This window comes from Nyctereutes procyonoides, unplaced genomic scaffold, assembly GCF_905146905.1.
Source record: "Nyctereutes procyonoides isolate TBG_1078 unplaced genomic scaffold, NYPRO_anot_genome, whole genome shotgun sequence".
NCBI classification, from domain to species: Eukaryota; Metazoa; Chordata; class Mammalia; order Carnivora; family Canidae; genus Nyctereutes; species Nyctereutes procyonoides.
Window position 1 is genome coordinate 63,799,083 of NW_026575126.1, and position 27,056 is coordinate 63,826,138.

The 27,056-nt window shown below is 47.7% G+C and overlaps 1 protein-coding gene across 1 annotated transcript in view; it reads right to left on the reverse strand.

Annotated features, from left to right (window-relative positions):
* Nucleotides 1-27,056, reverse strand: part of CARD11 (caspase recruitment domain family member 11) — a 114,090-nt gene that overhangs the window by 20,622 nt on the left and 66,412 nt on the right. Inside the window, exons 2-11 of the mRNA XM_055340637.1 lie at nt 22,985-23,118; nt 11,990-12,202; nt 10,244-10,381; nt 8,921-9,246; nt 6,095-6,274; nt 5,062-5,214; nt 4,503-4,628; nt 3,642-3,839; nt 1,676-1,852; nt 1,011-1,062 (exon numbers count right to left, since the gene is read on the reverse strand). Of these exons, the coding sequence (XP_055196612.1) occupies nt 1,011-1,062; nt 1,676-1,852; nt 3,642-3,839; nt 4,503-4,628; nt 5,062-5,214; nt 6,095-6,274; nt 8,921-9,246; nt 10,244-10,381; nt 11,990-12,202; nt 22,985-22,991 (1,570 nt within the window). The 5' untranslated portion in view covers nt 22,992-23,118. The remainder of the gene's footprint in view (nt 1-1,010; nt 1,063-1,675; nt 1,853-3,641; nt 3,840-4,502; nt 4,629-5,061; nt 5,215-6,094; nt 6,275-8,920; nt 9,247-10,243; nt 10,382-11,989; nt 12,203-22,984; nt 23,119-27,056) is intronic.

Genomic DNA, 27,056 nt, shown 5'->3' on the forward strand with positions numbered 1-27,056 from the left:
ATTACCCTGCTGCCTCCTTTCCCTCTTCTTGGGGCAAACACTTCTCTACTTCCCACAGGCCGCAGGGCCTTTACACATCCCTTCTGATAAAGAAGGTGCTATAGATACTTGATCTGGCAATAAGAGGGATGGGTGGACCCCCAACCCTGGGCTCCATTGTCCCCATATGCTCTTCCTCTGGCCTCCAGCAGGTCCAAGGACTCCTCCTTCCCCTGCCCCATTGTGGACCCAGGAGGGATGCACACTGTCAGGGTGTAGCTCCTTCCCTGTGACCTTCTGTAGCCTCATTCCTGGCACTCCCTGCTCCGACCTCTAGAATAGCAGCATGCCATGCTCCTCAAACCTGCCCCCGTACCCCATTCTATCCTGAGTGCCCTTCCAGAGACTATGTCCCTTCCTGATGGATCTTTCTCCAGCCCTCTTCCCTCTGCTCTTTCTTGGGTGTCCAGAGCCACTTGCTACCTCTTCACTGATGGCCCTGTCTCAGGAGTCGCTCTGGGCATCCACATGGACCTATTGGCACCTGGTACACAGTAGGTGCTTGATTTACCCAGGCAAACCATCCCTAGCCAACTGTCACCCAAGAGTCACAGTGAGGATGAGTGACAAGGATTCTGAAGATGCTGTGTCTTGGAGAACCAGGGGCTCACAGATGGACCCAGACTGCCTGGCCAAAAGCCTGGAAGGAAGGTCAGGCCAGCCTTCTGCTAAGCCAGAGCAGAAGCACTGAGTCCAGCTGAGGTATCAGGGGCTCAGGGCTGATCTCAGTGTGTGTGTGTGTGTGTGTGTGTGTGTGTGTGTGTGTGTGTGTGTAGCACAGCTGGGACCTTTCTACATTGCAGCTCCTGCCCTGTCCTGTGACAATGACTGTTAACTTCTATTGGACACCCTTCCACCTGGGGCCCCCAGGCCTGTCCCAGGTTGACTGCACAGGATTGACTGCCCCATTGGAAATAAAGGATGGGGAGAGGCAGACGGAAAGACAGGAGAGGGTCTGGGAGTGCACCAACCTTGGAAATCTGAGGTTCGCTTCAGGCTGATGGGGGATTTGGCTCTCTGTAGCTGTGAGAGGGAAGAGAGGACCAAGGACAGAGGGGACAAATCAGACAAGGCCGGAAACACAGTCCATGGAGGAAGGACCACGTGTGGGCATGAGGCCCAGCAGAACTGCATACACAATGCAGACGCAGGGGTATTTTCTGGAAAGCATGAGGCTTTTGGGCAGCTGCCCTGGCCACCCTTCCCTGGCATGAGGCGGCCCTTGCCAGGGTGGGGTGGGGACCCTCCCTGAGCTGCCCGGCCCCTCTCATGTGAGATTATCTCGTGCATTCATTCCTCGTGGAGACTGAGTGCTGGGCAGCCCCGGACGCTGAGCGGAGCGGACAGGATTGCTGCTGTAAGTCCAGCTCCCCAGCGGGCCTCTCACAAGCCATCAGCGTCAATAAACACAGGAGAGACACTCAATACCTATTTGCTGAATAAATGAACGGATTTCGAAATAACGCTTACTTCATTCTCTCTCTAACTTCTGCTACGCTTATGAGCGATGGGGGCAGAATTTGTTAACGCAAACGAGGGAAAAGCTGGGGCTGGCGGGACCTCCCCAGATGGGGCCGGAGCTGTCGGAGTCCCATCGGGCCCGCGCCCGCCAGCCGCCCACGGCCGCCCTCCGCACCTGGATGCCCTTCAGGTTCATCCTGCGCTTGGGCGGGTGGTAGGGCAGGAAGTATCTGCTGTCTTCCGGCGACTCCTCTGAGGTAGATGAGTCGTCAGCTTCCTGCCCGTTGGTCCTGGGGCTGGCATCCCCAAAGTTCTGGGAGATGATGGCCACCGGCAGGTTCCTGGGCAGACTCTGGGAGAGAGGCAGACACCAGTGAGGCAGCGTGGCCAGCAGCTACGGGGGGCGGGCTAGCCTTCCCGGGGGCCTCCAGCTGCAAACTCAGGACACCCACTCTTCTTCTTGACCCCCGTGTCCCTTGCCACCCCTGAAGCCCAGGTACATGGTTCTAGCACCACCTCCCACTGGATGCCCAGTTCACGCTTCTAGCACCACCTGCTCTTCGTCACCAACCTCCCTGTCCCTGTCTCCTCCCTCTTTGTCATGCTCACAGCAGCAGGGTGATGGCCCCTGGGGGGTTCTTGGGCCCCGGGGTCGGACATGCTGCCTTCATATTCCCAGATGTAGTTCTGGGCCTGAGCTCCAAAAGCAGAACCTGTCGCTGAATGATGGTGTGACCATCTCTGTCCTCACATGGGAGCCTACCGTCCTGGTGCTCTCTACCAGTGGCCTCAGGGCAAGCTGCCCCCCAAATCACACAACCTTTGTGCTGCTGCCTCCAAACCCAAAGCTCTTTGCCTTACTTCCCTGCACAAAATGCACCAAGGTCCCAGAAGAACAACTAAGGGTCTTAGCCCACAAGCCGACTCTGCTACCTGCTGTCACCCCTCGGGGTGCATCACCTGCCCCGCCCTGCCTTCTACTCCATTGACAGCAGAACCACCCACTGTGGCCTGCCGCCAGCATGCTGTGTGTCACGCCCACAGGACCTTGCTCAGGCTGTCCTGGGCCCAGAACTTGGCCCCATCTTCCCTTACCCAGGACAGATGCCCCCATAGCTTTCATCTCTCCTTGGAGCAAATGCTCCCTGAGGGTCTACCCAAAGCCTGGCCCCCTGCTAGGGCTCGGCCTTCTTGGAGCTTCTGCATAATTGCAAACAATAAATGTTCAAAGGGTTGACAGCATAATGCAGAAGCTTCCAGTTTCCTTTACAGGGGCTGAGCAGAGCCAGGGACAGCACTGCAAGCAGAGGTTCCCACACAGTCCTGAGCCTCTCTGGAGGGAGTCTTTCCTAAAACCCTGCCAGAGCCAAGGCCCTGGCCCCCGGGGACCCCATGACCCAAACCCAGCTTTCACGCACAACACTGTGCTGAAATGTCACATTCCTGGATTAATCTCCAGCGGTAAATTTGAGTCTCTGAGGGCCTGACCTCTGCAGGCCTTGATCAGCCATGCCCTCAGCTGCTAGGGTCAGGGTTCCTTGGTAATTGAGGACAGTAATCGTACCTTCCTGGTGGGACAGTTCTGTGGGCAGGAGCTCATGCACAGAAGGCACTGAGCATATACCCATGTGTGACAGCACTCAAATGCACAGCTACGCTGACGGTAACCTCATCTGCTCTGATGTCAGCATCCACTCATGAGCCCTTGGGGCTTACACAGTGACATGTATTAAGTATCGTGCAGTCCGTAAAGGACAGTGTCCTCATAGGTGCTAGGGCTTCAGTGGGCATCAGATACCAGTAACCATCCACATGGTGGTGGCAGCCACTGGTCAGCAGGGTGGGACGTTAACAGGTGGCCATGGTCAACTAAGAAGGAGCTGAGGCTACCTGGTGAAGTGACTTGTCTAAAGTTGGCTAGCAAGTGGCCAGGATGGGGTTTTGCATTTTCCAAATTCAAAATTCATCGTGCAAAATTTATGGACGAGCAGGAGGGTCAAGGATATGGGTTGTTCTGGGTGTGTTAGGGCAAGGCCGCCGCACAGGCATGGGGACACTTCAGCAGTGTGGGGAGGCACCCAGCTGCAGGTGTGGGGGCCTTGTTCAGCCCCGCTGCCCCCTCATCCCCACCCCGGGCCCACCTGGTCCAGGCCACTGCTGTCTTTGGAGAGACGCCGGAGCTTGCTCTCTAGGTTGACGATGCAGGCTTCCCGCCGGACCATCTCAATCCTCATCTCATCGTTCTTCTCCTCCAGCTCTCGGATCTGCTTCCTGTACTTGTCCTTCTCGATTAAGCACTGTGAGTATTGGGTCTGTGCTTCATCCCGGGAATGGAAGGCCTGCCAGGGAGGGGAGGATGAGGCCACTTTGCTTCTTCACCCCGACCCAACCAAATCAGACCCAGGATGTGGTCTCTGTCTGGATGCCCAGGGTTGGCCACATTGGCTCCTGCTCTTTTCTTGACCCCTACTCCTGGGCATTTAAATCGCTACCTGCAGGGCACCTGGGTGGCTCAGTGGTTGAGTGTCTGCCTTTGTCTCAGGGCGTGATCCCTGAGTCCTGGGATTGAGTCCTGCAATGGGCTCCCTGCATGCAGCCTGCTTTTCCCTCTGCCTCTGCCTCTCTCTCTGTGTCTCTCATGGGAAAATAAATAAAAATCTTAAAAAAAAAAAAAAATCACTACCTTTCCTGAGAGTACATACCACAGCTGCTGTGTGTCCTGCCTTTGCCAGGGGCTGGGCCCTATACTGAGAGTCCTAGGGTGGAATCTCTTGGAGCCTGCCCCTTGCCCCTAGCAGGTGATGCTGTCTTATCACTTCCATCTTACAGAAGAGGGCTGTGAGGCGTCCACGGGGTAGAGCTAGCCTGCAGCCACACCTCTGATGAGTGACCCAGCCTGCATGTAGCTGTGACCCTAGAGAGGTATCGAAGGATGATGCTCTGTCGTAGGAGCCAGTGGGGCCCGGTTCAGGCCCCCACGACCTTCAGATGCCTGCTCGTACCTGGTCCCGCTCACGCTCCACCTCCTCTAGCTGTAGCATGACGGTGTTCATGCGGTGCTTGTACATCTCACAGTCCTTGCCCAGCGTTGAGCACTTTAGCTCCAGGTCCTCCTTCTCCTCCAGGTACTGTAAGCAATGGGGAGAGATGGATCGGGGCCAGCAGCTTTCCAGCCCAGCCTCCCTGTGGGCCTGTCCCTTCCTTCCTTCGCATGTCCTTCTGAGAATCAGCTCTCTGAAGAGCAGGGCCACAGTTGTAGGTCAGTCAATTGGCTGAGATTTGCTTTACACCTACTGTGTGCAACGGGGGATGGGGAGCGGGTCAGGGCAGACACTGTGTCCCCTCATGTGGCCTGCAGTTAGGAGGGGAAGCAGATGCTAGGGGGCACAATAATGCACAGCCAGGTGCTCCTGCCGGCACGCATGGGGCATCTGTGCCATGCTGAAACCTAGTCCCCTGAAGAGAGTGGGGGCCGGGGAGATCTTGCTAATGCACATCCGTGCACAGAAACCCAAGGGCACTGGTTGGGGGAATGCTGCTCCTCCATCCGGGGGCTCCCACCTTGTCCCGCAGCTCCTCTGCCTGGCGGACCTCCTCCTGCAGGTTGTAGATCTTGTTGACCAGCTCCTGCCGATCCTCCAGAGCCTCCTTGCGGTCATGCTCCAGGATGTCCAGGATGGCTTTGTCCGAGTCGGGCAGGCTGCGCTTCCCGGCCTGGGTGGGTGGACAGGAAGGGTTGACCATGCTGGGGGTGTGGTGGGGCAGGGAGCCAGGTGGCCCCGGAAGGCAGGGGACAACAGAGCCAGTGACAAATGCTCTGTGAGAGCAGAAGGTTTTGTGCTAGGGAAGCAGAGAAAGAGTCGCTGCCTCTCGGGGTCCTTAAGCAGCTTATTATTTAAGAATTTTATCACCTGGAAAGAAGCATAAAACCCACTTCTGCTCAGGAACATCCCGACGCCTATTGTTCTGCCCCTGCTCTTATCAGAGCCGAGAGAAGCAGTTGCTGCTCCTGCAAACACTTTGTAGGTGACAACAAAGAGAGGGCTGATCTGCCGTCCAGATGCATCCCCTGAAATATCAATTAATCTGCTTCGATTAACCCGGGATTCATTCTCTGCTCCAAATCCGCACCTCAAATGCCAGGCAGCCAATCCTGGGGGAATTGTTCTGGAGGAAGGGGAGGGAAGCCTTTTTTCTTTCCCCGTAGATGTGTTCGGGGCTGTTATTTCTCAGCTACTTCCTCCTTCATACCCGAAAATGAGTCTGTGATGGGAAATATAGGGAGGCACTTGTGGTTTTAACAAATCACGCGGAGCTGAGAGGTGAATTTCTTGGGATCTTTAAGGACAAACAGGTGTCCCGGCTGTCTCTGTCTCACAGAGCCTGGGGCAGTGATTCTGTGGCATCGCAAGTGTTAGCTCACATGTCATGTCTCTGACGAGGGGGTGCAGTGGTGACCCTACTTTACAGAGGGGGCAGGAATGACGTGAATTGCCGTGGGCCACACAGTCAGCAAGTGGGACACAGGCCGAGGCAGGGTCTGCCCCCAGACCCTCACCGCCCCTTCCATCTACTGCCCTGCCCTGGCCCTCACCTGGATGATGGACTGTAGCTCCTGGATTTTGGTCTTCAGCATCTCATTCTCCCGCTCCAGTTCCAGAACTTGCTCCCTCTTGGGCCGGTTCTCAATGTCATTCTTTAGTTTTAGAGACTGGTTCCTCTCCAGCTTGCACTCCTCCTCCATCTTATTCAACCGATGCTTTAGTTGGTCAATCTGAAATGCCCAAGGGTGCCACGGGGACAATACAGTTGGCAGGCAACATTCAGGAAAGGCAATGCTCCCCTGGATCCCCAGCAGACTCCCCACAAAACCTGTGATGCCCACACCTATTCTTCCAGTTAGCTGCAGTGAAGAGCTCAAAGAAACCTTTTGCAGTAAAACAAAGTGCCATCATCTTTGATTCGTTAATTGAGGATAATTCTGAAAGGTGCTATAGAGAATTCCCTCGGGGACTCCCCTTAAGAACTCATGTTATCACAGGGAGTGAGGTGGCTGAGAGCTTGGAGTTCTGGGCCCCATGACCTGGCTTTACCCCAGAGCCTCTGGCACAGTGTTGTCCTTGTGGGTTTCCCACAGAATTCTATCCGGACAAACCGTACTGCTGTGTAAAGGACAGTGTGAGGCCCTCTGGGTTCACAGTATCTCTGGCCTAAAGGACCCACACTCAGGGCTGGAAGAGTGGCTTCCCGGAGGAGGCAGTTACTACGTTGGGAAATGTGACAAGTGGAGATGTGCTGAGGTCCGTCCTGGAGAGGTGAATGTCAGGAAGTGGGCCTAGGAGAAGACTTCTTAGACCTTTGTGCCTAAATGTGTCTGCTTCCCCAAACTGACCTCACAGAACACCCACCTCAAAACTGTCTTCAAGGGCTGCAAGAAAGGGAGGCACCCAAGAGGTGAGCGCCTTTGTACAATTCTAGGCTCATGGGGAGAACAAGTGCAAGGTACCCGGCAGCCAGAGGGTGGTGGCTTTAGCACAGAACGTATTGCCACTGGGCCCCTGTGGAAGGAAAGGAAGGAAGAGGCAGGCACGGAGGCAGCCTGGGGACTCAGCTGGCCAGATATTCTTTCAAGTTCTAGACATGCTTCTCACTATATCATCAGGGAATATAGGACACAGTCCTAGGAGAGAAACATGTAAGTGACTGCCACAGGCTAACTTCTCCAAATCCTAGCTACAACAGCACAGAAACCTCTCCTCCTGGTCATGCCAAAAAAAAAAAAAATCCTCCTTGGCATCTTGGAAGGTCAGCCCGTGTTCCGTACTGGGTCCAGATCCTCTGTCGCATCTAAGTGGGCATGGACTGCCAGCGCTATGGAGTGCTTACCGGGTCAGCCTTGACTTTGCCCAAATCATGATGCTGTGTCTCAGCAGCCCTGGGGCACGGGAATTATTTTCCATGTTTGCCATTTACAAATGAGTAAACAGGCCAAAAGCCAACTAAGCGGAAAAGCCAGAAGCCGGAAGTCAAATTTGAACTCAGATGCGTAGGATTTAAAAACTCGTGCTCTTGACAAAAATGCTCTACTGCCCACTACGCCACTGACTCAATTCACCTGAATTCGAGTGGATTGTTTACTGATCTGTCTGCTTCAACTAAATTGTAAGTGACCTGAGCAGAAATCGGGTTATTTATCCCTGTGTCCCCCACAGTGCTTAGCACTATGCCTTATATCTGGCAGGTGCTTAATAAATATTCTATTTTCCACCCAGCAGCCAGAGTAATCCTTCTAGATATAAATCAGCTGTCACTCTCTAGCTCTCAATCCTTCAGTGCCTTCCCATCACAACTGGAATAAATTCCGAAGTTCTTACCATGCCCTTATGATCTGGACCTTGGCCATTTCTCTGTGCCACTTGCTCATTTGGCTCCAGCCCCACTGGCTCTCTTGATGGTTCCCCAAAACACCAAGCATACCCTTGACTTGGGGGCTTTCCTTTGCTCTTCCCCTGAGCCTTGCACTTTGGCTCCCTCCCTAACCTCGGACCTCTTCTCACATGTCCCCTTCTTAGAGACCCTTCCTGACCATCCTCTTAAAGTAGGATCCCTCACCTGCTAATCCCATCCTTCTTCCTTCCCTCTTCTTAATAGCACTTATTACTACCAGGTGCTTACATATTTGTTTTCTGATTAGCATGTGAGCTCTATGACAGCAGGGCCTTGATCCTGAGTTATATATCCCTGGAAAAGAGCCTGGTGTACGGTGGCACTCGATAAATAAAAGGGATGAATGAGTTAAGCAAATTCCCCTCTCGTTCTCCATTTTGGAGATAAACTCATTAATGACATCAATCATTTGGCTGGTGGATTGTTCATTGATAAGTACATCGACAGTCCCACAGTGCCATGCTGAGCCTTGTGGATACAGTTGAGAAGGTCTCCACAGAACAAGTGTGTTCATCTCCTCGCTGATTTTCCTGAGGGTCACTCGCGGTCTGGGCCCCTGGGTTCTCCATCTTCCCCCTCACCTGGCTTTGCAGAGGGGCTATGAGTACATGTCTGCACACTCACATGGTGGCTCTTGGTCCTGAGCAGGTGGTGGGAATAACCACTGGGTCCATGTGTGCACATCTGCACAATGTACATGGTGGCTCTGGGTCCTGAGCAAGTGGCCCCCCCCAAGGTTCCATGTACACATGTCCACACACACACATGGTGGCCCTGGGCCCTCAGCAGTCATGCTAAGCCTCTGTGTTGGCATGCACACATGCACAGTGGGTCTAGGTGCCCCCCAAGATCTGTGTCCCCCACTCTCCTCACCCAGCTGAGTGAGCAGCTCTGGTGGCCTGTGTGTGCCTGCATGCACCTGCTCACAGGATGGTCCCGAGTCCCAGCAGCACCCCCGGTGCAGGCCGCTCACCTCGAGCTGGAGGTCTCGGCTCCGCATCACGGCCATATTCTTCTCCTCGCTGAGCTGGGCGTAGCGCATGGCCAAGTTGTAGTTATCATCCTTCACCTTGACCAGCTCATCATTGTAGCTGTCGCGCTCCTCCTTCATCTTGTAGTACCGCTCCTGGAAGGTCAGCAGCTCCACCCGTGTCAGCGTCAGCTGCTTCTTCTCGTCCTCCAGCTGTCGTGACTTGGCCAGCAGTTCGCACCGCTGCAGGTCCTTGGCCTTCATCTGCTGCTGTAGCTTGATGACCTCGTTCATGAGGAAATGTGTGAGGCCCTCATGGCCCTCCTCCACTGTGGAGAGGGGGTGCCCCGTCAAGCCCGTGGAGGGGGAAAGCAAAGAGGGCCCCAGGTGTGGGGCGGGAGTCATTCATTCACTCACTCACACATCAACATGGCACTGAGCTCTCCAGGCCCTGGGCACATGATCACACACAAACAGAACTACAGATGGTGAGTATTTTGCCAAGTAAAGGCGCAGGAGCTAAGGATGTGGGCAGCAGGGGGCCAGATCCAGCCTGCTGGGCAGACAGGTTCCAAGGCTCCTGATGGTTGAGCTCAAATGTTGAGGAGGGAAAACACGTTCTAGGAAGGTGGAAAGATATGGTCAAAGCCCTAGAGGGAGCAAGTAGGAACTTGGCACCTTTTAGAAGCTGAAGGAAGACCAGAGTGGCTGGGGTCCAGAGAGATGGAGAGGCAGAAGGGGGAAGCTGGGAGGGTCAGCAGGGGCTGGACCATGGTAGGGTTCCTGTGGGCTCCATTGAAGACATGGGTGTTTAGTTGGATGAGGTGGAAAACCACCAAAGGTTTTTAGCAGGGAGGGTAACATGGAGGGTGGAGCGAGCATTGGAGCAGAGCAGGAACGGATATAGGGCAGATGGGGTTGGAGGAGTCTGGACCAGGACAGTGGTGGAGATGGGAGAGAAGGCCGATTCAGGAATATTTAGGAAGTTAAGTCGAGATGAGGCTATCAACGGTCTGGCTCAGGGGTACTGGCAAGACGGCGGGCAAGGCCAGGACAGGATCCAGAGGGTAGCACGAATTTCTGTTCCACCCCACCAACATTCGTGGGGGATGTTATGCATACACCCACTTTTCCTGGCTCCTACTTTGGCTCGCCTCTGTCACCTACCTTTGATCATCAGGCAGAAATGAGTGGTTGACAGCCCAAAAGTGCCACAGGGACACTGTCCTAACATCATAGATTCATAGCTTGAAAACTGTCTCACCACTGGACAGGCACACACCCTCCTGCCAGTGTTCAAATGCCTCGGATGGCAAAGCCACTTACCCACAATGGTAGAGAATCTCCGGGTGGGCTCCTTTCCAGTCACCAGTTTGTACAGTTCCGGATAGTAAAATTCCAGGCTCTCCAAGAAGACCACATAGCCCCTTTGGCCCTTTGTATGTAGAATGTCCAATAATCGGCCTAGGGGAATGGAAATCACCCGGTGAGAAGAAGAGTACACTGTTGATTGGATGCAAGTCTCCATGTCTGGTCTTATCCTGGACTGTTATCCCCCAATAAACTCTAAGAAGACAAGTCTCACCACATTCTGTCGATCGAGAGTGGTATCTGGGAGTCCAGATAATATAAACCAAAGTGCCAGGCCCTCAACAGGGATTCAGTAGCTGTTAGTTTTCCTTTCTCTAAGAAATTGGTAGAACCAAGATAAATGAAGTAGCAGTTATAGGAAACCAACAGTTTCAAAGAGCTTCCCGACTGGCCAGGGCTGAAATTAACCATACGGGCACCAGCTCTTCTGCGGTCGAAGGAGGCTGGACGTTTAATAGCAATTACAGAATAATGTACGGTTCTCTGAGACTCAGAGCAGGAAGACAAATCTTGGGGTGGAGAGCTAGGAAAAGTCATGGGAAGCAGGCACAGCTCCATGATCTTGGGGATTATCTCAGAGTCCAGAAACATCTTTAACCTAAATATAATTTGCCTGGTGTTTTTGGTTTCTGTTACGCTAGTTCCACTAACCCTTTACATTTCTTGGCCCTCCCTCAAAAACTTTATTTTCATATATTTTTTTCCCCTGGAGGTCCCAGGGTAGATCTAATAAATAAGTTTCATCTTGTGTTAACGGGCTGTTTGGCGAGGCTGCCTGGAGCACTGTGTGGAGGATTCTGAAGTTATATCCGAGCTCAGTAGGAAAGCAAGCTGTGATTAGTGATGTCTGTTATGTATGCAAAAGAGAGTCACAGCATATGAGCTACTTATCACCAGTCAGACTGTAGGGAAGTGATTTTCAAACCTTTTCAACTGTGAGCCACAGTATGAAATAGAGGTTTACATTGTGACCTCGTGCCTATACACAGAGATGCAAATACAGATGCGCGTGTATACACACATATGTATATGAAACCAAAACAAGTTTTACAAACCACACTTACTACCTTTGAAGATTGGGATAAAGTGTCATGGATCCCTAGACAGTCTGGAAAAGCCTGTGGACCCCTTCTCAGAATAATATTTTTAAACAGATAAAAAGAAATTGGATTATAAAGGGAATCAATTCTAAAAAGATGCCGTTATCAAATATTACATTTGAGATTCAGTAATAAAAGTGCTTCTTTACTAATGCATTAATAACACAATCTCTTGGCAGGTCTAATAACTACTAAAATTTTGAGGGTGAGATGAGTGTAAATGATATTTTGGAAGATGTGTAACAGCTGTAATGTGGTATGGAGATATCTGTGATTTCGTTATTGACAAAGTCACAGGAATTGCTAATCCCTACTGTGATCCGTCGCCTACCTACATTCATAATTGATGGAAACGCTAAATCTCGGTTTAGGTTAGTAGATAAAGATATAATTTCTCCCCATCCAAATGCATGGACCCTCTCAGTTCCATACGCAGAGAGCTTGGTGGGGGGAACAGGGGTGGGTAGAAGTTGGTGGACCCCCATTTGAAAATTTCCGTCGTGGAGAAACTTCATTTGGGTTGAGCCAACTACAAGGTATTTTGTGAAGCTGCCACAAGAGGTCGCCCACTCTTTCCTCCTGGGCGGCTCCTAAGGTTTACCTGCCCGGTTGATCTTGGAGGGCAGCATTGGCGCATTGAGTACTTCGTCTTCATCCTGCTCATCAATGACCTTACACTGGCGCAGGTAGGGGGTGAGCTTGGCTGGGTTGATGTAGCGGCTCAGCATGTGCCGGTTGCACTCCACATTCTCCCACAGGGCATCCTCCTCATCCTTCAATGTCTCCATATAGTCATCCATCTCTGGCCCTCCTCCTTTTGGACAGAAGCCCCAACAAGGTTAATAAAGGAGCCTCCCTGGAATAGCTCCATAAACTCTTTTAGAGTGATCTCTAGAATATATTGTTGAGTTAAAAAGAAAGTAGAGCAAAGTACATACGGTCTTTTACCTCTTATTTAAGAAAGGAAAGGATACAAACATAGATATATATTTCTTTATACACTACACATAAACAGTGGACAAATAAACCATAAAATTTAAAAAAAATTATTTATAGAGAGGAGAAATTTTGCAGTTGGAGTATATCCTTTCCATCCAAGTTTTTATATCTTACTAAGAATTTATCTTTCCCCAAACAATATATACTATTGCGTTTGTTTTACAATTTCACATAAAAGACATCATATTGTATGCTTCCTTGTTTCCTTTTTCAACATGTTTTTTTCTCTCTCTACATTTCTTGAGATTTATCTATGTTGATACATATAGATCTAATCATTCATTTTTTTGAAAACAACTTTATTGAGATATAATTCATGAACATACAACTCACCTTTTAAAATTCAATGTGTACAATTCAGTAGTTTTTAGTATATTCACAGTCATGCAACCATCACAATTAATTTTAGAATATTTTCATCATCCCTAACCCAAATCATCTCATCTTGTTTATCCATCTATTGGTGAACATTTGGGTGGGTGGCTTCTATAAAATATGTTGCTATGAAGATTCATGTATGGGTTTTTGTGTAGATGTAAGTTTTTTTTTAAAAGATTTTCTTAATTAATTAATTTATTTGAGAGAGAGAGCATGAGACAGAGCGGGAAGGTGGGAGGGACAGAGGCAGAGGGGACAGTAGACTCCCACTGAATAGGGCTTGATCCCAGGACCCCAAGATCATGACCTGAGCAGAAGGCAGTTGTTTAACTGACTGAGACACCCAGGTACCCCTATATCTATGTTCTTACATCCCTTGGGCAGACAGATATAGAGAAGTGGAATTGCTGAACTACCTGGAAAGCCCATCTTTAACATCTTGAGGAATTGCCAAACTGCAACAATCTACATTCCTGCTAGCAATGTATGAGGGTCCTAATTTATCCATATCCTTGTCAATGCTTGTGGTTTTCTGTCTGTTTCATTATAGCCATCTGAGTGGGTGGGAAGTGTGGTTTTGATTTGTATTTCGCTAGTGACTAATGATGTTAACATCATTTCATGTGCATATTGGCCATTTGTGTATTGAAAAATGTTTATTCAAAACCTCTGCCCATGCCCACCATTTGCTTCGATGTGGATGGAACTGGAGGGTATTATGCTGAGTGAAATAAGTCAATCGGAGAAGGACAAACATTATATGGTCTCATTCATTTGGGGAATATAAAAAATAGTGAAAGGGAATAAAGGGGAAAGGAGAAAAAATGAGTGGGAAATATCAGAAGAGGAGACAGAACATGAGAGACTCCTAACTCTGGGAAACGAACTAGGGGTGGTTCTACTAGGGAACTAGGGAGATGGGCAGGGAGTGGGGGTGACTGGGTGATGGGCACTGAGGGGGGCACTTGATGGGATGAGTAGTGGGTGTTATTCTATATATTGGCAAATTGAACACCAATAAAAATAAATTTATTAAAAAAAAAAAACCTCTGCCCAGTTTTAAATTGGGTTGCTTGTCTTTATTATTGAGTGGTAGGAATTCCTTATGCACTCTGCATATAAATCTCTGATCAGATATACAATTTGTAAGTATTTCCTCCCATTCTCTTGTTACATTTTTATTTGAGAAAAAGTTATATTTTCACGTTCTTAAAGATATTTTTTGTAGCACAAAAGTTTTTAGATTTGATGTAGTCCATTTTTTTTTTCACTTGCACTTTTGGTGTGTGTCTAAAAACCACTGCCTAACTCAGGCTGTGAAGATTTGCTTCTATTTTTTCTAAGAGTTTTATCCTTTAGCTCTTACATTTAGGCCCATGATCCATTTTTAATTAATATTTCTGTATGGTGTGAGGTAAAATTTCAACTGTGTTCTTTCACAAGTGGCTATTTAGTTGTCCCAGCATAATTTGTTGAAAAGATGATCCTTTTCCCTTTGATTGGCCTCAGCATCTTCATCAAAAATCAACCCACTGTGTTTACTTCTGGACACTTGATGACATTGTAAATGTGAACTGTTTTCTTAATTTCACTTGTGGAATGTTAACTGCTAGAGTATAGATATACAATTGATTTCTCTATGTTGATCTCTCATTCTGCAATCTTACCAAAAATAATTTCGTAGTGGTAATAATTAGTGGATTTCTTGTGATTTTTCTATATGCAAGATCCTGTCACCTGAAATTAGAGATAGTTTTACTTCTGTCTTTTCAACCTGGATATCTTTTATTACTTTTTCTTGTCTAATTGCCCTAGCTAGAGCCTCCAGCACAATGTTAAATAGAAGTGGCAAGAATAGACATTTTTGTCTGGTTCTTGATCTTAGGAGAAAAGCATCCATTTTTTTTTTCATCAAGAAGTATGATGCCAGTTAGTTGTGTGTGTGTGTGTTTTAGATTTCTTTTATCAAGTTGGAGAAGATCCCTTACATTCCTTGTTTGTTGAGTACTTTTGCCATGAAAGGGTCTTTGATTTTCCCAATGCTTTTCTGCATCTGTTGAGATTACCATGTGATTTTTTGGTTTTGATTCTGTTAATGTGGTGTATTACATTAATTGATTTTCAGGTATTAGAAACACCATGCATTCTTGATATAAATCCCACTTAGTCATGGTGTGTAATTATTTTTATATACTGTTGGATTCAATTTGGTAGTGTATTTTTGAGGGCTTTTGCATCTATGTTCATAAGAGATATTGGTCATTTTCTTTTTCTGATGATGTCTTTTTTTTTTTTTTAAAGATTTTGTTTATTTATTCATGAGAGATACAGAGACAGAGGGAGAAGCAGGCTCCATGCAGGGAGCCCGACGTGGGACTTGATCCCGGGACTCCAGGATCATACCCTGGGCTGAAGGCGGTGCCAAACTGTTGAGCCACCTGGGCTGCTCTCTGATGATGTCTTTGACCGGTTTTGATATTGAGGTAGTATTGGCCTTACAGAATTAGTTGGGAAATGTTCCCTCCTTTCCTATCTTTGAAAGAGTCTCTGAAGAAATTTTTCTTTTGTTTTGTAGAATTCACCAAATAGGCCTGGGCTTTTCTTTGTGGGTAGGTATTTGGTTACTAATTCTCTACTTGTTATAGGTTTGCTCAGATTTCCTGTTTTTCTTGAGTCAGTTTCAGTAGTTGTGTCTTTCTAGGAATTTGTCCATTTCACCTAAGTTGTATAACTTATTGGAAACAATTGTTCATATTATTCTTTTATAATGCTTTTACCTATGTAAGGTTGGTAGTAATGTCCTCTCTTTTATATTTCTGCTTCTACTAATCAGAATCATGTTCCCCTGGATCTAGGTGCCCTTGAAACTCTAACCAGGGCATTGAGGGATATGTTGCTTCAAGCAGGGAGAACAAAATAAATACCTATTTTAACTTGCTACTGCCCCAGCCATCATACTTTCAATCCGTGGTTTCTCTTTTCTCAGTTCCCTGTCATTCTCATTAACCTGAGGGGGTGGGGGAGGAAGAGGGAGGGGAAGAAGAGGTGAAGGGGAGGAGGAGGTGGAGGGAAAGGAGAAGAAAGGGAGAGAGGAAGAGAAGTGGAAGGGGAGAAGGAAAGAGCGAGAGTAGTGGGGAGACATCTCTTTTCCTTGGTCAATCTAGCTAAATATTTGTCAATTTTGTTATTTCAAAGAACCAACTTTTCATCTGAAACCAATATAATGTTGTGTGTCAAATATTGTCAAATTAAAAAAATTTAAAAAACAGGGATCTCTGGGTAGCGCAGCGGTTTGGCGCCTGCCTTTGGCCCAGGGCGCGATCCTGGAGACCCGGGATCGAATCCCACGTCGGGCTCCCGGTGCATGGAGCCTGCTTCTTCCTCTGCTTGTGTCTCTGCCTCTCTCTCTCTATCTCTCTCTGTGACTATCATAAATAAATAAAAATTAAAAAAAAAATTTAAAAAACAAAGAACCGACTTCTGGTTTCACTGATTTCTATTGTTTTTCTATTTCCTCACTCACTTATTTCTTTTAAGAAAAGATTTTATTTATTTATTTATTTGAGAGAGAGAATGAGGGGAGGGGCAGAGAGAGAGAGAGAGAGGCAGACTCCCCATGGAACAGAGACCCTGATGCAGGAAACAATCCCTGGACTCTGGGATCACCACCTGAGATGAAGGCAGATGTTCAACTGACTGAGCCACCCAGGTGCCCTCTAACTCACTTATTTCTGTACTAATCTTTATTATGTCCTCTGTCTGCTTCCTTTGGGTTTAGTTTGCTTCTTTTTCTAATTTCATAAGGTGAAATGAAGCTAGGTTATTGAGATCTTTTTAAATAAAAACATTAGAGCTATACATTTCCCTCCCAGCGCTGCTTCAGCTGCATCCTTTATGTTGTGGTAGGTAATATTTTTATCTTCAATCATCTCAAAGTAAGTTCTCTAATTTCTTTCCTGATGCCTTCTTGGACCTACTAGTCACCTAGAAGTGTGATGTTTAATTTCCCCCATATTTGTGAATTCCCCACATTTCTTTGTTATTTATTTCTAATTTAATACCACTGTGGCTGGAAAACATACTCTGTATCATTTCAATCCTTGTAAGCTTCTTGAAGCTAGCTTATGGGCCAGTGAATGACCTATCTTAGAGAATGTTCCAGGTGTGTGTTTAAGAAGGATGTGTCCTGCTATTGGGTGGAGTGTGCTATAGATGTCTGTTAGATTTAGTTAATTTATGGGGCTGTTCACGTCCTCTGTTTCCTTGTTGATCTCCTGGCTAGTGGTTCTATCCATTATTAAAAGCAGGGAATTAAAACCTGCAACTATTCAGTTAATTGTTCAATTTGACTGTTTTATGTATTATTCCATTGCAAGAATATACCATAATTTATTTACCCGTTTCTCTACTGATGAATATTTAATTTTCCCCAGTGTTTTGCATGGACACTTAGTGCTATTTGCAGTAGGAAACAACAGAAGCAAGCTAGATGCTCATCAGTCAGTACTCCATAATCCTTTTGTGCTATGGATAAACTCTGAAAGGGATGTGGTGACATAAAAACATCCCAAGACATATTGTTTTTTAAAAAGGCAAATTTCAGAATACATACATGAGGTATAATACAAAAAAAAGAAAAAATTTGGTCTTGGTCCTGGTTTCTGAACCGAGCTCCTAAGACTCCTGAAATCTTCTGAGTGATGAGTGTCTTTTGTATGGTAATGAGATGACTCTTGGCTAAGGGGCCCCTGAGGTAGCTTCCAGGGGGAGCCGGATGCCAGAAAGACCAAGTGGTTAGAGGGTTCTGACTTTCAGCCCCACACCCCTACCTCTGGGGAGGGGAGGGAGGCTGGAAATGGAGTTCAGTCATCAAGAGTGAATGATTTAATCAATCATGGCTCTGTAATGAAACCTTGATAAAAATCCTTCAAGTGGAGTTCAAGGAGCTTCTGAGCTGGTGAATAAATCCATGGGGGAGGGATGGGGGGGGGAAAGGCTTCCACACCTGGGACACTTCTAGACCCAGTCCCCTGTGCCTCGTCATCTAGCTGCTCATTTGCATCCCTTAAACTATAATAAGTATAGTGTCTTTCTGGGGTGTATGACTCATTTTAGCAAATTACTGAACCTGACAAAGGGTTGTGGGAACCTCGGATTTGTAGTTGCTCAGTGAGAGTATGGGTGGCCCTGGGGACTCGAAACTGTCATCTGAAGCTGGAGCAGGCTCTGTGCAGGGGTAGTGTCTTCGCTGACTCTGGAGAATTAGTGTTGGGATTGAATCGAGTTGTTAGACACCAAGTCGGTGTCAGAGAATTGGTTGGTGTGTGGAAAATGATACATATTTGGTGTCAGGAAGAAGACATCACAACACGTATAAAACCACTTATGTAATGCACTACCAAGCAAGACTATAATTACACAGGTGTATGTGTGCACGTGCATGCGTGCAAAAGAGAAGGGAGAGAAGTGCAGGGAAAGGGTCCAGAGAACCGGAAGCAGTGGTTACATCTGGGAAGAGGAGTAAGTTCAGAGGTTAATGATCAAGGAGGACTTGGACATTATACCATATTAGTATTTACAGCAAGCCCGTACCAGGGCATTACTTAAACAGTTTGGAAGGGGAAAAAAAAGACAAATTAACAAAGATGAAAGCCAAATATGGCGCAACAGGTAGGCCAACAAATATCCAATGTTTGTTCCCCACTCATGTCTTCTGGGAAGATCACAGCCCTGACAGCTTGTTTGCGCCAAGCAAACCCCCTGGCTAGTCAACTGACCTGTCTCACTGAGGACTGGGTCCACAGGCGGAGGTGTCCATATAGGGCCGAAGGGACAGAAGGGCGGTGAGTGTGATTGGGGAACTGAGCCAGAAGGTGGCATGGGGTGAGCAGAGCTGAGTCACAGTGAAGCCAAGGCACAGGCAGCGGGGAGGCTGCGAAGGCAGAGAAGGTGGAGGCAGGCAGTGGAAGCTGGTCTACTGAGGGAAGCCTCAGTGAGAAACCCCGAGGTCCAGAAGAAGCAGCAGAAGAGGTCTATCTCCAGGGCTGGCCCCATAATCCTTGGCCACCTGCACTGCCTGGTCCTTGCTGTGGACCTCTGATAGTCTCCGCATTAATCTGAGCTACTTGAAGTGGGTGTTGGCTTCATGCAGCCTGGAGGACATGAGTGACCATACATATTTGCTGTGATGAGCAGCTGATTTGGAGTAAAAACAGAAACCCCAGTCCCCATTCCATCCAGAGAATTTTACACAGACAGCCACTGTGGAGGCCGAGAAAATTAAGGCCATTCCACTTTAAGTTCAGTGTTATCACAAGTACAGCCATCCCAGGCCCCTGTGAATAAGACCTGAACTTTACCTTACTTCAGTTACAGGAAGAAAACAGCTTACAAAAAAAAAAGAAAACAGCTTACAGCTTAATATCCTAGAAAGCCCCATATTAGAATAAAAACAGAGCCCAAGCCAGTGGCAGGAAGCCCCTATTAGAATAAGAACAGAGCTCAATGCCCTTGAAGGCCCCATATCAAAATGTAAACAGAACTTGAGGAATTGCTCCACGCCTTCTGGAGGTCCCCTAGACCAGTCCTTAACTAAGCTGAAACCCACCTCGGGGTCCAGGTCCCTTGCTCCGCTGTGTCAGGTGCACTTGGACCCAAGCTCGAGCTTGTAAATAAACCCTCGTGTGTTTGCATCGGTGTCGACCCCTCGGTGGTTTCTTGGATTCGCGATCTTGGGCACAACACCACAACCCTGCCTCACAGACAAAAGTCCTGACCTCTGCCAGCCCTTTCCCTGATACAGAGTATGGTACCCGGATCATGTGGCGAGCCTGTGGTTTGCTGTGACATGATCATGCCCACTGCAGCCACTCCCCCAACACAGAGTCAGTAGGACCACTGCTACTCATAAAGCAAAATGTACTTACCTATTTTTAAAAGACTAAGTATCCTAAGCACTGGATTCAACAAATTCATTGAGCATGTGGCAGCCACTGCTGTGTCTATCCATGTCACTCCCCTCGCCCCCCACTTCCTCCCACTTACAGAATTCTCAGATTTTTCAGGAATCGAGCTGCCTCATACTCCAGGGAGGCCTGGCATCTTCTGAGCTGTGAGGAGCAGATCTTGTTTGGTGTCTACCAGTGGTTTAAGAAGACGCACGTGAAGTGCTTTGTGACACACACAACCTGTGGCAAGTCTGCAGAGGGGAGTCAGTTCTGGTGCTTTTCCTAGATCTTCAGTAGGGACACAGGAAGGAACACTGTCATCCAGCTTTTGGATACCAGCAGGTGAAGGTGTGTGCACCATGCTGGGAGTTGTGCAGCCATCCTGTGACCTGAGGACTCACAGGAGAATAAAAGCTAATACCCTAAGAGCAGAAAGATGGAAAAAACTTGGGTCCTTGATGTCCTCTCCTGGGTCTTGACTTCATCAACATCAGACCCCTCCCACCACTGAACTGCTTCATATGCAAGATAATAAATGCCCTTTGCCCTGAGCCATTTTAAATTGGATCAACTATTACATGCACCCCAAAGCCTCCTGACTAATGAATGTATCTACTTCACACAAAGAGTAGCTAAGCACAGTGAACTGAGAACCAGGGGCTTGCAGGCTTATGCTTGTTACCGGGTCAAAGGCATGTACCTAGAAATTAGTTAAATGGCAGCTCAAGGAGGGAGGCAAGCAGGTGTGGATGGAGCAGAGAAGCATTTCTGGCCGCCCTTCACAGACACAGAAGGCTGTGCCAGGCACTTGTGAGACTTGTTATGTGCATGCCCAGTGCAACAGAAACACCTCCTCCAGGGACCGGACTGGCCTGTCAGTGGCCTCTGCTGGGAAGAAGGAAAATGAAAACAAAGCAGGAAATGAGTAGAGCCAAGCTTTTACTCCACTAAGTGGAAATGAAGGGGACCCTCCTACTTTATATGCAAGGAAACGACAGAGCCTCCATCTAGTGTCCGTCTGCTCCATCACTCATACCCCAGTTGCTTTGCAAACACTGGTCAAGTCAAACTCGTGAGAACTGCCTACTTTGGTGGTGAGCATCCTGAGCCGCGGGGCCATTCACTGGATGCCATCGCCTCCACCACCAGCTGAGGGAGGGTGAGCACCTGCCAGCGCCGAGCACTGTCCCACGAGCAGGGACTCGGAGGCGTTTCTCACACAGTCCCTGTCCTTGGGAGGCACCTGCAGTTGGCTGATGAGAGCTGGCCATCAGCACAGACAGCTGCGGAAGGTCATGAGGAGGGCCGCAGAAGAGAAAGTACAGAGTACCCCCCGGGATGAGATGCTACCGTGTGCCGCGTGATGCACCTGTCACCTACTGTCATTGTCACAGCAACCCAGAGAGGGGGTGGGATTGTCCCTGTTTTATAGACATTTCGTCTGGGCTGAATGGTGTCCTCCCAGATTAGGAACCATGACCCAGCCGGCCTGTTCCCACTCAAGGGCCAAAGACCGAGGTGAGCAGTGACTCACCTCCCGGCATCCGGGAGGGGCTGAATTGAACTTTGGGATCAGAAAAGAGGTTGACTTGACCTGGTAGGCAGGGCACACACCCAGGCTCCCCTCCTCGGTGTGATCTCTAGAGAAACCACCTGATAGGTCAGGAGGCTTGTGTAAGGACGGTCCGTGGGGGCAGTGGCAGCGGCAGCGTGCATCCGAGCCCGAGGAAGCACACCAATGTCCTGAGGGAAGAGGGAGGATAAGCAACGTGTGCCTCCAGGGCCGCCACTTGCTACAGCAGTGCAGCGAGGAGGAGAAGCCTGCCCCCATCCTCATGGATAAACCTGGGAATGTGGCGCCGAGCACAGCAGCCCGTCACGGAGCACACACGATAGGACACTGTATGCGTCTCTAAAACACACGACTAACCTATGCTCTTAAGGATATACAGCAAAATATACGCTGAGGGGTGAGTAACTGATAAAAACCAGAATGGTGGCTCCCCTGGTGAGGGCGGCACAGTGGCTGTGATGCCAGGGACACCCTGGAAACTCTGGTGACACAGTGTCCACTGTATTACTGTCTCACAGACACACACAGATGTAAACACACTAAGTATTTCATGGGCAAAAACTATGGATAGTGTAGCTAGCCTCGAAGAGAAAACCATTTTAGACACAGTTTCAGATGTATTTCCTCCCCCACACACTTGGCTGTGACTCAGCCTAACTCAGCCTGGTCTTCTGGGATCAATCTGGCAACTGGTGTCCAGCTCGGGGCAGTTTTCTTGGAAACAGTTTGCCCAGGTTCGCGCCCACAGACACCGAGGTGCTGACAGTCTACCGCGCTGGATGGTCGTCCCCCCCCCCACCTTGTCACCGTCAGCTCTGCCCCAACCCCCAGCAGGGACCTGCGTCCACTCTTGAGTCACACCCTAGGTCACGTGAGCCTTCTTACAAACAATGGGAAAAGCAAGGTCAAGGCTCCTGAGCCAGGTTCTACAGGAAGGGCCATTTTGCCCAGCTTTTTTTTTTTTTTTTTAATATTTTATTTATTTATTTATGATAGACATAGAGAGAGAGAGAGAGGCAGAGACATAGGCAGAGGGAGAAGCAGGCTCCATGCAGGGAGCCCGACGTGAGATTCGATCCCGGGACGCTAGAACCACACCCTGGGCCAAAGGCAGGCGCCAAACCGCTGAGCCACCCAGGGATCCCCATTGCCCAACTTTTTACATGACAGTGAGATGACCTGCCTGTGGACAAACCCCTTAGCAGCTCCTGGTCTCACTCGCCTCCCTCACTGAGAAACATTTACCGTAGTAATGTTCATTTACCAATGAAATCTATCATCTTTGTCTTTTTTTTTAATTTCAATTATTTATTTGAGACAGAGAGAGAATGAGTGGGACATGGGAGAGGGAGAAGCAGACTCCCCGCTGAGCAGGGAGCCCAATGGCAGGGCTCGATCCCAGGATTATGACCTGAGCCAACGGCAGACACTTCACTGACTGAGCCACCCAGGAACCCTCAACGCCTTTATCTTGACCCCCAGGCCCTGTAGGGTTTGCCTCCTGCTGACTCATGGAGTCTCATCTTGACTGAATCCTTTGCTCTTCACCAGATCCGCACACTTCACTGATCTCCACACCTCCCTCTGCCTTGAACCTCCCCACACCACTCCCCTGTCAAGTCTTAGGTAAGCCTCACTTACTGTTGTTTTTGTTTTTGTTTTTGTTTTTAATACACCTGAGATAACATAAGCAAAGTACCTGGCATGTGGTTGGTGCTCAGCAGACAGCGGCTGCTGTCCCGTTATGGAGGTCTGACTCTTGCTCCTCCGGGCTGGTGCCTATCCTTCCCTGAGCCAGTCTTCCTCTGGATCTAGAGCTGCGAAGGCCGGAATCTATAAAAGGAAAGATAATCTGACTAGGCACAAGGGTAGAGGTTGGAGAGAGAACCATTCTACTATCAGAGTGATGCCCTGCTTTGGAAGAAAAGGTCGAAAAATCCCAAGACACCCTTCTCTCCAGGTGACAGTGACACAGTGGACCATGGCCAGGAGCTGCTGGGGAGAAGGGTTCTGTTGCAGCCCATGGCCAGCCTGGAAGGCCACTGGCTACAGGACCTGAGACCTCTGGGCCCAGAGAGTAGGGCAGATGGTAGCCTTGGGGTTAGTCCTGGCCAGGGTGGAGGTCTTCACAAAGTCTTCGTTAGGACTGTTTACAGAGTGGAGATGTTCTTTAAATTTATTTTTTTGTACGTTTTTTTATTTATTTATCAGCTACTAATTCATTAGGTCAAAAGCGGCAAACCACATTCCTGAACCCAGAAGAGTTCCCTTCACTGTGAATTATGTTTTCAGCCCCCGGCATGCCATGGGTTTGGGCAGGAACACACCATGGCATGCACTGTAATTTCCCCAAGGTGGTGTTCCTTATAGTGACTGACAAGGCCGTCGTGAATGCCCAGGGTGGCCACTCCAGGAGCCGGGGGGAGGAAGGCCAAGGATGTGGAAAGATGAGGCGCAACCCCTGAGAAGGTGAGGGGGTGCCCGACACTGGGCCTGACACCTGTCCCGACAGCTGCTGGGATCCTTGTGGTGGGGGCTTCAGGCAGCTGCTCCATGACCAGCCACTCTTACCCGGCAGTGACAGGGACCCTGGGACACCACTGTTTAATCAGGAACTTGCTTGGTTTCAGCTTTGAGAATTAATCACAGGTGACACCAGATCTCCCAGGGCTGATAGAAGCTGCTCTTGTCGGGTGTCAGCTTGGATCGGAGTGAGCTGTCACAGGCCCTCTGCCCCGGGGAGGTGGCAGTGACATGCTTCTCTGGAGGACACCATCTCCTTTGTCTCCTCATGGCCTCCCTGCTTCGTGGTCAGGACAGGAACAGCTGTACTGCTGCCCTGCACTGCGAGTGAGGGCTGGAGAAGCAGGTGATCTGCAGGGCCAAGTGCCCCAGCAAAGACCAGCAGGCAGTCCAGAGGCCAACTAGCAAAGGCAAAGGAAAATTATACTTTTCTGCATTTCAAGAGAACACGCATTTCTTTCATCATCAGAAGAAAAGGCTTTTACAAAAATAATTGTAAGAAAGATTCTAATGATGAGAAAGGAAAAACAGATTTGCACAGGGTTGTACAACTACCCAACATGTCAACATAGGTTGGAAAAACTGAGACACAAGACAACCAATAATGAGGCTGAACTTTCTATTTCTGCTATTAGAATTTTGATTACACCCTCAAGGACTTGGTCATAAGGTTGGGAAAACTTATAGGATATGTCTCTAGAGAGATTAGCTTATTGGTATAACATTCAACTGGCTAAAACATCATCCCTGGTCCTTACAGATTATTTACTATGTACCAGGCACTTGCTAAGCGTAAATGATAAACCTCAAAACTCTCTGAGATAGGTGTTATTATTATTATTATTGATATCATCATCACCATTTTATAGTCAAGAAAACCAAACCTGGGAGAGGTTCAAAGTCATGTAATTAGTACAGAAGTCAGGATTTAGACCCAAGTTTCTCTGACTTAACTCTTATTTCCATACAGCCCCTAGAATCGCTTTCTTTCTTTTTTTTTTTAATTTTTTATTTACTTATGATAGTCACAGAGAGAGAGAGAGGCAGAGACACAGGCAGAGGGAGAAGCAGGCTGCATGCACCGGGAGCCCGATGTGGGACTCGATCCCGGGTCTCCAGGATCGCGCCCTGGGCCAAAGGCAGGCGCCAAACCACTGCGCCACCCAGGGATCCCTAGAATCGCTTTCTAAAAAATAAGAATTTACTTTTAGAAGGATTATAACCAGAAAGTGCAGGTACATACACACCTTAAAATAGCATTTTTACACACAAACTTAAGACAGAATGAAAACTGAGTTCTAAGATGGCAGCTATGGGTTCAGGGTTAGAAAGAATAACTATTGCTTCTCAAAAGAGGAATCAACTGCTTAGTGAGTTATTAGTATTTATTCAAACACAGTTGGTGCCCATTCGCCCTACAGTGAAGCTGTTTAATCAACAAGCAGAACTTGTACACACTGCTTTTGTCGCCTCTACTTAGGAATAAACAGAGAGCCAAGGATCACTGGATGGTTCAGGAAAGTCTTTATGTGAAAGAAAGAGATCAAAAGAGACAAGTTGATACAAAGAACTTGCAGGAAGCAGACAATGCAGAATAAAAGAAAACTTAAGAAAAAAACCCCACAACCTGGTAATTAAAATCCACTGAAATGAAATAAGATATTGCATCTATAAAACAATAGTAGGATGCTATGAAAAAGGAAGAAAGAACAAGAAAGAGTTCTTGGCAATTAAAATAAAGTATCAGAAATGTATCAATAGAAAGTTTGGAAGACAAAGTTGAGGAACTCTTCCAAAAAGTTAATAGAAAGTTAAGGAGAAGAAAGATAAGAAATAGTGGGGAAAATGAGGTTAATTTAGCTCTAATATCCAAAAAACCAGAAATCCTGTAAAGAGAGTGCAGAGGTTGTTTCCTTTCTTGTCTAGCGTTTGGGCTAGAAATTATCAGAGAAATAATATTAGAGGATTCTCTAGATGTAAGCACATGTGTCTTCAGATTTAAATGGACTTTCAGGTGCTCAGTACAATCAGTGGAAAAAGAATCTTCTCAGAACATCCTTGTGAAATTTTAGGTGATCATGAAATAAGAGAAGACCCCAATAGCTTCCAGAGAGGAAACATCAGGTCATATGCAAAGGACAGAAGTAACTTTGGCATTCGACCTTTCAATAGCAATACTGGAAGCTGGGAGACAATGAAGCAATGCCTTCAATTTTTTTATGGAAAATACTTTTTAACCTAGAATTCTGTTACATCCCCCACCCCGAAACCATTAGGCATGAAAATAGAATGATAATATTTTCAGAAAGCCAAAGACTCTAAACATTTATTTCCCATGTACACTTTCTTAGGAAGCTACTAGAGGATATGCTCCAGTTAAAGTGAAGGAATAAAACAATAAAGAGGAAGGTATGGAGCTCAGGAGACAGAAAATTTAATTGGACAAAGCAGCAAGGAAAGTTCCAGAATGAAAGAGATGTGACAAAAAGGAGCTGGCCAAGATTATGGCAGGATCACAGAAGGTCCACTAGAGGGAGGTAGCCAGGGGAAAAGTGAGATAATCTGATATAGTTCATAATTTAGGAAATAAATTATGTCACAGGCAGGTGACAGGACTGTGAATTGGATGGAAATATAATGAAGGATAGACACATAAAAAAAAACTCAACAAATTAAAAAAAAGGCAATATTAACTCTAGGAAAAAAACAAAAGGTAAGAAAGGAAATAATCACAGCATACTCAACATAAACAATATTTCCCTAGTGAAAATAATGTAACACATGAAACTGCTCTAAATATATTGAGAGAATGGAGGAAGGAGAGATGCATGGAGTGGGGTGCTCAGAAAAGAGGGCTAATGGGTCCTCTGCCTAAGAAGATCTCAATAAATAATTCCTTAAAATGGATATATCACCAATAACTTAGAAATATGGAGGTAAATAACAGAAAAAAGCAAAGATGAAGAAGAGTTAGAAGTGGTTGCCTCTAGGGATCAGGCCTGGGGTGATGGCTAGACTAGGAACTGATGTTTTTATTACAAGCCTACTTTGCATTTCAACTCTGCATGACATAGATTATCTTGGTAAAAAAAATGAACAAAAATTAACATATGTCAATAGTTGGAAATAGGGACAATGCATTCAAGTATGAAGAATCAAACAGTTACCTCCATTCTGTGCACTTAACATATTCTACCTTTTGTAGTGCTTGTCAGACAGCTCACCTCTTCATAAACCATAAAAGTGCT